The 9959-nt window shown below is 46.3% G+C and overlaps 1 protein-coding gene across 1 annotated transcript; it reads right to left on the reverse strand.

Annotated features, from left to right (window-relative positions):
- Nucleotides 1-8069: 8069 nt before the first annotated feature.
- On the reverse strand, nt 8070-9695 carry LOC119328852. The gene is made up of 2 exons (XM_037601845.1): nt 9399-9695; nt 8070-8238 (listed from the first exon to the last, which is right to left on the reverse strand). Exons 1-2 carry the CDS (start codon nt 9654-9656, stop codon nt 8167-8169), a joined length of 330 nt encoding a protein of 109 aa, XP_037457742.1. The 5' UTR covers nt 9657-9695; the 3' UTR covers nt 8070-8166.
- Between the last annotated feature and the right edge of the window lie 264 nt (nt 9696-9959).

The following is a 9959-nucleotide window of genomic DNA, read 5'->3' on the forward strand; positions in this document are numbered from 1 at the left end:
AATTGTTACATGTTCCCTGATGTAGGGTAGAACCCTAGTGGCCCGATCTTTCACTAAAGGAGCGGATCCCGCGAAGAACGCGAAGAACACGAGGAGGGAAACGAGGGGAACACAAGAGAACACTCAAACCAACAAGAATGATCACACATGCGCTAGATCCATGAACACAAAGGGAGATACAAGATCCGAAATCAACAACGGACGATACAAGAGGTAACCGGTTCTTCTCCGTGAGGAGGTCTTGAATCCACAAGGGGATCTTCTCCGCAAGGAGGTCTTGAATCCAAGGTGGATCTTCTCCGAAGAGGGGCCGCGGTCTCTCTCAAGGAGTAGATCCGATATGGATGAGTGTAGCTCTATCTCTCAAATGAGCTATCACAACGCTAACCATAGAAAGGAGGTGGAGGTGGTCTATTTATAGTCTTAGCCACGAAGGGGTAAGTGGGAGAGGGGTACAAGGCCAAAGGCCCGCAGCTGCACACAGGCAGGTACCGGACGACCGGTGGGGGTCGGACGTCCGATGGCTCAGGACGGACCGGACGTCCGGCGCGCATCGGACGTCCGCTGATTCTTCTCGGGACAGGTGGCACCGGATTTCCGGTAAACGTCGGATGTCCGGTGCCTGGGACTTGTAGGACGTCCGGTGTCGTCGGTCGTCCGGCGGCTGTAGAGGGTCGGACGTTCGGTGGCTTCCGGCCGTCCGGTCGCTGAAGACTCTGGAGCTCCTTCTTCTTCCGTCTTCTCTTCCAGGCTTCCCTCGCGGATGGTGTACGTGTTCCTTGGCGCTTGCACTCCTCCTCGTCATCCGTAAAGTTCCGACAATACCTATGCATGCACACGAGAGGGGTGTCAAGTAGTATACCATCCTCAAAGGGGTCAAGTGAGCACGTGTAAAGGAGATGATTCACCTTTATGTATGTGAAGTACATGTCGCACGTGTCACTTGCCAAACGGACTCTTGACATGGTGATGTCCATAGGATGCTCCGCATCATCTCCCCTCCCTTGGGAAAGATCCGACCTCGGATCGAAATCCAAATCACCATGGGAAAGAGATGGCGTCGCCGTGTAGGAGTGGTCGATCACCAAGTTCTCGTCATCTTGAAGCTCGAAATGGGCACTCTCCAATGTCGCACCGTCTAGTGATTCCTTCAAAATGAGCAAGGACAACAAACACTTGGAAAAACAAATGTGGTTAGCGTTAGTGCAAAACCAAGCATTCAATAGGTTATTCACCAAACAAGTGTCGTCATCATGCAAAGCATATGGTTTGACAAAGGATTGTGACATGGCATGGAAGCACATAAATTGAGCATAATCAAGGATATCATGGGAACAAGCATGTAAATGTGAGGTATTGATGCAAATATGTTGGACAAGTGAAGAAGCATCTACCTCAAGTTCATAGCAAGCATTCACAAATTGCTCAATGAAAGGTCTATGGTAGGCATAGGAATCATTCACAACACCAAATAAAATGAAGTGTCTAAACACATGGGTCAAGTGCAAGACAATCCAAGCATAATGTGCATGGGGTGTAGTGAATATCGTGTGGCACTCAACACAATGGAAAGAGCAATTGTTCATCATGTGTGAGGCAATCAAGGCAAGCATGTAGCAGTCAATGGGACATGGCATATGTGAAGTGATGACATTGTTGCAACCAAACATGTGATAGGAGCAAGTAATCCAAGAATTGGATGCAACACACAAGGCATATATATCATGATGCATGGGATTGTGAAAATGACAAGTGGAAGCAAGATCTCTAACATGTGCACATGAAAGGGGTCCAAGATGACAAATAAGTCGCATGGTGCAAGCAACACAAGTAGTATGATCCACAATATGCATGCTCATGGTTTGGGGGTTCTCAAAAGAGAAGGATATCACCTTGAAAGCATGTTCTTGTGCGTCCTTCACAATGCCGAAGTACAAGCAAGTGCGATGTAGAATCGTCGTGGTAGAAGGTGGTTCGCTCTCAAGAGCTCGGATTGTCAACTCACGTGACGTGGAAGTTGACACGAAGTCCAAGTATCCTACACATGCACACAACAAAAGAAAGAATGTATGTGCATGGTAGATAAACACATCATCCATCATGATGGTTCTCTTCTCTTGCACATAACCATTAGAAGCACAAGTGCGTGAAGAATATGATGCAAAAATGGCAATATTCATGGCACTAGGTATATGGTGCAAAGAGGTAAGACAAGCATGCTTCATAAGGAATATGTCAAAATCTCCCAATATATGTGAGAATGCTTTGGGGGCAAACTCATTATCAAGACTAAATGCATAATTGCACTCAATACATGGCAAATCATCTAGCATGAGAGAGGCAACATATGGAGAGATATGACAAGAAGCAATAACAATCATGTCATGCAAACTAGTGGAGCGAAGATGCAACACACTAGAGGAAATCATGGCAATGATGTCATGTGAGTAAATAATAGGCATAGGCAATGCACATGACATATCGCAAGCATGAACACAAAGCAAGATCATAGTATAATCATAGGCATGGGGCACAAAACAAACATGGCAATAATAAGTGATATCTCCACCAAATACACAGAGAAGTTCTAGAATCAATCATCATGTGTAATGCAAAGCATGGGTCACAAATGCATGGCAAAGGCATAGGAATGAGCATATCATGCAAAGTGAACATGGCAAGATGGGCATATAATATGTAATGTACAATAACCCATAGCCAAGTGAGGGCCATGTAGAAGAAATGTGCGAAGTATTTGCGCGAAGAGAGCGGTGGGAAAGACACTCCATGGGATCCCAAGCCATCATTGCTCTCTAGAGCTCGTTTTGTCAACTCGTGGGATTGCGAGGTTGACAAGAATTCATGGGTACCTACACAAAATAGACACAAACGGAAGAAATTGTGTGTGTGGTAAATGTACACATCATCCATCATGATGTGTATTTGCACGTGAAAGTTAGCACAAGATAAGCATCGCTCAAAGAAATTTGATGCATGGTATAACGACATGTCATCCATCATGAAAGAATAGTTATTGTGTATAACATGATGGGGATGCAAATTGAGCATACAAGTATATAGCACACCAATAGCTTGTTTATTCATGGGAAGCATATTGTGCACATAAGTATGAGGATCATGCAATGGATGGGAGTGATCAAAATCTCCTAAAATGTATGAGGAAACTATGGGGGTCTCCTCATGAGCAAGAGTAGCAACATCACATGGAGAATATTGACAACATCCAAAACAATGTATATTTGGAACAATGTGATCATGGCATGGTATAGTAGATGAATTGCGCAAATCATGTAAAGGAAGCATGGCAATATCATCACAAGAGAAGCAAAAGCCAATGACCATCATCTCGTCATCTATGCCATAAGTGCAAATGGGATGTATTTTAATGGGGCATGCATAGTTACTATGTTGAGATTGAAATGAGGCTATATGGGAGATCTCACTCATAGCATATGACAAGTTCAATGGATTGTCAAACATGAAGTGACCAATAGAATTTTCACAAGATATCCTATGAAGCATAGCATCACAACTAGGCAACTCAACATGCTCATCATCATATTCATCATAAATAGGTAAGTCAAGGCATGAAGAAGTCTCACTTGCGTGAAGCATGGTATAGGTAGGTCAACATCATGGGAGCAATCGATGTCAAGATAGTCCACTAGTGGGACAAAGAAGTACCATCACCTATGTTACCTTTGGAGCGTCGCTCATGTGTTGTAGGTGAGGTGTTGAAGACCAAGTCGTGGTCATCTTCATCTTGATGGAACCATGTGGGTGGTGCATCTTCTTCCACCATGGCCATCGTCGTCTCCATTGGAGGTATGGACTCGTCGAGGATAGGCGTGTCATCATGTAGGAGACCTAGCACCAAAGAAGAAAACACACTAGAAGTAGAGGTTAAGTCGTTAGAAATCAAAGTGGCCTCACATGCCGTGTCAACTACCTCACTCACTAAGTGTTGTGGCTCACTCACTCCCTCTCGGATGCTCTCACTCATATGGTTGGTGGAGTCACTCAAATGGCTCTCAACCTCACATAGGATGTGAGGCATTCTCTCAAGTGTGGGGCTAGTGGTGGTCACACTCATCCTCTCATAGGAAATGCTCTCAATGTCATGTGTGGTGGAGTCACTCATATCACTCATGGTGGGGTGGCTCTCCTCACATGGCAATTGGGTCATCTCTTTATATGTGGGTGTCGGAGAGATGTTGGTGCACACGTCTCCATGCTCAACTCCTATCACCGCCTTGGTTGAAGGGATAGTCCCATGCTCAACCTTCTTGTCACCGTCTTGTTATTGGAGGCCCATATGATACGGCACCTCGTAGCTCGTCTCCATGACCGAAGGGAATTTCGCATGCTCGGCCATCTTCCTTGGGGGGCTTCCGAAGATGGAAGTGTTGCCCTCGCTCGTAGGTAGTCGCCTTGGACTTGATGAAGTCGATGTAGGCGTACACGTGGGAAGTAGGCGAAGATGCCGTACATCCAAAGGCGAAGATGCCTTGAGAACACTTGGCAAATATGTCGAAGTGGTTGATGTAGCCATAGCGCCATCTTTGTTGTGGTCGGCTCGCGGTCTTCTTTTGTGCTCATGAAGCATCGACTTGGCGTGAGGTAGTGCTTGTTGGGACTTGTGCACTTGCGCTTGTGGAGCATCTTCATGATGATGATGTCGTTGTCGTGCTTGAGCTCGTAGTAGATGTCGTTCGTCGTCGTCGTGCACATGATGCTTGGAGGTGAATTGCCCTTCATGACGATGTGTATCACGAACGTGATGGTGGTTGCCATGGAGTTGTGGACGTGGATGACTTGCGCTTGTGTTGCTTGGGCACTCCGAAGAGGATCGATGTGCTTGCCGCCGCCTTGAAGATGACGAAGGGGAAGTAGACTTGATCAATGCCCGAATCTCCTCCATCCTTGCATCTTGCTCCTCTTTATGTGCGGAAAGCTTCTTGTCGATGTAGTCCCTTTTCCTTGCTTCGGAGTGGCGAATGTCAATGGAGAGGTTCTCGATGCGCTCTCGCAATCTTGATTGTGTGCCTTGCATTTGTCGTTGTAGATCGAAGATTGACACATTGGTGATGTAGTTGTTCATGTCGTCGTTGTTGTCGAAGACCGGAGATGAAATGCCTTGCGTATCCATCACTCCAAGAGAAAAGTGTGAGTGGTAGAAAGAGAAGAACGAATACCAAATGTACCTTGACCGAAGTTGAAAGTGGATCAATGATCACTCCAATGTGGACAAGGAAATAGCACAATTGGTACCAATTCTTGTCGGTTTCTCACACCTACACAAGTAAGGCTTATGGTGGAGCTCAGTGAGGATAGTGGCACAAAAATTTAATGCAAAATGTTAGCAAGAGTCAATAATGTTGAAAGAGATTCACAAATTCGCAAGTGAAACAAGTAGACCAATAGCAATATGGGTGGCACACGGAAACACACACACAGATAGATAAATGGGGTCGTGCAATCAAGGATGAGCTCAAAATGTGGAATCCATGGAAAATGCTCTTGTTGCACAACTCTAGAGAGACGCTAGCACGATTGCTCAATAGGCGGATACGACACTTGTGCACAACCTATAGGAGACAAAAATGCAACAACTTCTATCCCAAGTATGCTATCTATATATGGTTCCCGGTGTTATGATCCAAGATGATCTTATATGACAATGTTTGCAATGTGGTGGATGCTATGGCTATTGCTTACAAGCTCTTTGTTCACTCTTTTGCTTAAAAGCTTTATTCTTTTTTTTTTGTAAGGCCACTTTGCGAAATGCACAAACCAAGGTAGCAATTGTATATATGCGGGAACAAACTTGAAGCACACGCGATGATATGATGATACCAATATGATATGGTATGTATGCGATGTATGGTGTAGATCACTAATGTGCACAAGTAACGTTGCCGGCAATACTCAAATGGCTAGTCTCGATAGGCAAGTGACGCAAAATGGGCTAGGGGTTAACAATGCAATTGCAAGGGGGATGTACAATGGAGGGGTACCACGATACCAAGATGATATGGAGGTTACCGTCCTTGGCGATGATGAGTAGCGGTGTTTTTGATGTAGATACCAAGATGATGGAGACTCGTCCCTAAGTAGCCGAAACACCTTAGGAAACGGAAAAACCGCGAACTCAAAATCTAAAACTTCAAATGTCAAAATGGTGGTAGCGGGATGCGGTGGTGGTTATGGTGGTGGACTATGCATGGTGTCGGAGTTGAAAGCACGGTCCCTAAGTAGCCGAAACACCTTAGGAGACACAACTCACAACACAACCAAAACTGGGTTAAGTTGGGGTGACGGAAGTGTATAGTGATCAAAACTATGCGGAAGTGGTGGTGGTGGTTGAAGAAGAAGCAACCGTCCCTAAGTAGCCTAGACACCTTAGGAGACTCAAATCACTCCCCTAGCAACCACTAATGCGATGGGGAACAAAATTGGTTAGCTTGCGGAAGTCGGAGATGGTGTAGCGGATGATGTGGTGGAAGCCCTAGGCAAAGATGCCAATATTGTCAAAATTTGACAGAGTTAAAAGATGTTGGTGGTATTTTTGTGGGAATGAGGATGTCAAGAGTTTCAAAACGAGCTAAAGAACGTCAAAATCGGAATTCGGATGAATTAGTTATGGCCGAAACAAAAATCAGCCGAAGTCAGTTTTTACAGGTAGCGGACGTCCGCTAATGGACGGATGTCCGGTGACCGGACGTCCGGTCGGGTCGGAAATCCGGTGATTCTGCTCGGGTTAGGGGTTTCGGTCGTCCGGTGGATGACGGACGTCCAGTGCTTCCTGGGTTTTCGGACGTCCGATAAAGTGACGGTCGTCCGGTGGGTCTGGGTCAACGCGAGATGCGAGTTTCGGGACGCGATTTTGGGCGGAATTTGGGTCAAAATTGATGAGATTTCGTGGATGAAAGATGGGGAAACTCGGGGAGATGCTAGATCCACTTAAAACCAAGCAAATCCATGGATCAAAATCAACAAAACATCATCAAACCAAAAAATCACAAAAAAAATTGGGGCTATTTTTTATGGGGATTTTTGAATTTAGGACGAAATCAAGCAAAAGAAGGCTAGAAAACGGTGGGGGAGGCTCCGAAATCGTGATCAACGTGGCTCATGATACCAAGATGATGTAGGGTAGAACCCTAGTGGCCCGAACTTTCACGAAAGAAGCGGATCCCACGAAGAACGCGAAGAACACGAGGAGGGAAACGAGGGGAACACAAGAGAACACTCAAACCAACAAAAATGATCACACATGCGCTAGATTCATGAACACAAAGGGAGATACAAGATTCAAAGTCAACAACGGACGATACAAGAGGTAACCGGTTCTTCTCCGTGAGGAGGTCTTGAATCCACAAGGGGATCTTCTCCGCAAGGAGGTCTTGAATCCAAGGTGGATCTTCTCCGAAGAGGGGCCGCGGTCTCTCTCAAGGAGTAGATCCGATATGGATGAGCGTAGCTCTATCTCTCAAATGAGCTATCACAACGCTAACCTTAGAAAGAAGGTGGAGGTGGTCTATTTATAGTCTTAGCCACGAAGGGGTAAGTGGGAGAGGGATACAAGGCCAAAGGCCCGCAGCTGCACACAGGCAGGTACCGGACGACCGGTGGGGGTCGGACGTCCGGTGGCTCAGGACGGACCGGACGTCCGGCGCGCGTCGGACATCCGCTGATTCTTCTCGGGACAGGTGGCACCGGATTTCCGGTAAACGTCGGATGTCCAGTGCCTGGGACTTGTCGGACGTCCGGTGTCGTCGGTCGTCCGGTGGTTGTAGAGGGTCGGACGTCCGGTGGCTTTCGGTCGTCCGGTCGCTGAAGACTCTGGAGCTCCTTCTTCTTCCGTCTTCTCTTCCAGGCTTCCCTCGCGGATGGTGTAGGTATTCCTTGGCGCTTGCACTCCTCCTCGTCATCCGTGAAGTTCCGACAATACCTATGCATGTACACGAGAGGGGTGTCAAGTAGTATACCATCCTCGAAGGGGTCAAGTGAGCACGTGTAAAGGAGATGATTCACCTTTATGTATGTGAAGTAGATGTCGCACGTGTCACTTGCCAAATGGACTCTTGACATGATGATGTCCATAGGATGCTTCGCATCATTTCTCTTTTAGAATTTTAAGTTCTACCGAATGGACCAACCTACCAACATGGAGGGAACCGCCGAAAAGAATATGAAGCTCGCAGATATTGCAACCTACACAAGATAGTAACTGTGATCAGCAGAAACAGTAGGTTCCTGAAACATGTATTCCCGGACTAAGCATAGACGCTGCAAGCACAAATTATAGATGGGAGCCAAATTGTCCAGAATAAACCTGGCAGGACTGGGTACTTCTTATAAGAGCCAAATTGAGCACCTGCGCATCTAGAAAAACCCAAATATGCATAGATATCATTTACAGACTGGGTCAGTGACTGAATTTTCTGCAACTTAACTTGCGGAATGCTGTTTTCAGATTGGCAAACGGAGAGCATTTGGCTTCCGTTTTTTCGCGCAGGGAGGACTTTTGACTTCTTTGATATGTCAAATAAAAACTTAAAAAATCAGACGTCTAAAGTCATTAATATTCAGTGTGATTAGAGTACAAAAGTTCTAGATATTGATATATTCTCCGTAGATTATAGAGTGATTTGTTCAAACCGAGTAAGTTTTCCACCCTAAATCCTGCTTTAAAGGAGACCCGTTAGGCACAAAAACATAAGCTGGTTACGAATCCGGACGTGCCATGCCTTCATTATTTTAGTGCAGTAACACTAGTCTACCACAGGACGTGGATTTTTAGAATATCTGCACGCAGGACCTGCTATCCTAGCTGTCCAATATTGTTTTAAGATTTGTGCAACACAACTAACTTTTTATCTGAAATTTTCTCTTTTTTTTTCTCTCGCATAAAACATGTTTTGAAGTTTAAACCTTTGCAGCGTGGCAAAGCTTTCTATCTAGAATCTAGGATGAATTTTTCATATTTCTTGGTCAAAAATAAATATACAAAAAATAATTTTTAAATCTAAAAAACATTTTTTGTATATTTATTTTTGACCAAAAAATCTGAAAGATTTATCTTAGATTCTAGATAGAAAGCTTTGCCACGCTGCAAAGGTTTGAACTTTAAAACATGTTTTATGCGAGAGAAACAAAAAAGAGAAATGTGTTTGCACGAATCGCGAAGCGCAGGATGGATGGCTAGATAGGAAGGGCCTGGTGCAGGTGTTCTATTATATATTTTCGGTCTACCACATGCAATCAGCTGAGTGAGTGGCTTTGGATAAAGCGGCCCCGGTTCCAGCGGACACTCGCTGGGTTAGGAGCTTGATATGAGCTTTAAAATGTGGAGCACGGGGCAGGGGGCGTACCGCGGAAGCATCGACGGAGAGGACGAGGAGGCCACCGCCGTCTGGGCGTCGGACAGAGGCGCGCGGGGAGGGCACGGCCACGGAGGCGAGGCGCAGGCTCGAAGCATCCGGGGAGGCAGCCGAGAGATTCTTCGTGGCGGCTCTGCTGGACCTGGACCCGAGCAGGAGACGGCCGCGCGGGCGGAGGAGGCAGGCGGAGGTGGTCGGGAGCTTGGGGTTGGGGGCTTCGGCATGGGGAGGAAGAGGAAGGGACAACATTTGGTAGTCGCGAGTCCGTGGGATGGAAACGGAAGCGGAATGTACTGTAATGCCAAACGGAGGCAGAGCTCGTTTTGATAAAAAATACAGATATACACATATTACTATGGGGCGACGCTAGGCGTCATCCGACTGATTTCTCACAGAAATCAGCCGGGTGGTGAGCCTTTGGATCAAGCCCAATCAAGCATCTAGCATCGGCTTAGCCTCACGATCGAGTCTCCCTTTCGGCTGAAACATGCAGGCCACCAGCCTCAGCATTGTCACAACTCACAACGAACATCCTCGGCCATGCCCAACGCG

The sequence above is a fragment of the Triticum dicoccoides genome, chromosome 7A (assembly GCF_002162155.2).
Source record: "Triticum dicoccoides isolate Atlit2015 ecotype Zavitan chromosome 7A, WEW_v2.0, whole genome shotgun sequence".
NCBI classification, from domain to species: Eukaryota; Viridiplantae; Streptophyta; class Magnoliopsida; order Poales; family Poaceae; genus Triticum; species Triticum dicoccoides.

What these genes read in the sequence shown, in the direction of transcription:
- LOC119328852 (XM_037601845.1), bottom strand. Translation starts at nt 9,656, where the DNA reads ATGTTGTCCCTTCCTCTTCCTCCCCATGCCGAAGCCCCCAACCCCAAG. An exon ending in TCTCCGTCGATGCTTCCGCG is followed by an intron (nt 8,239 to 9,398) that starts GTACGCCCCCTG and finishes TATCTTGTGTAG; the next exon opens with GTTGCAATATCTGCGAGCTT.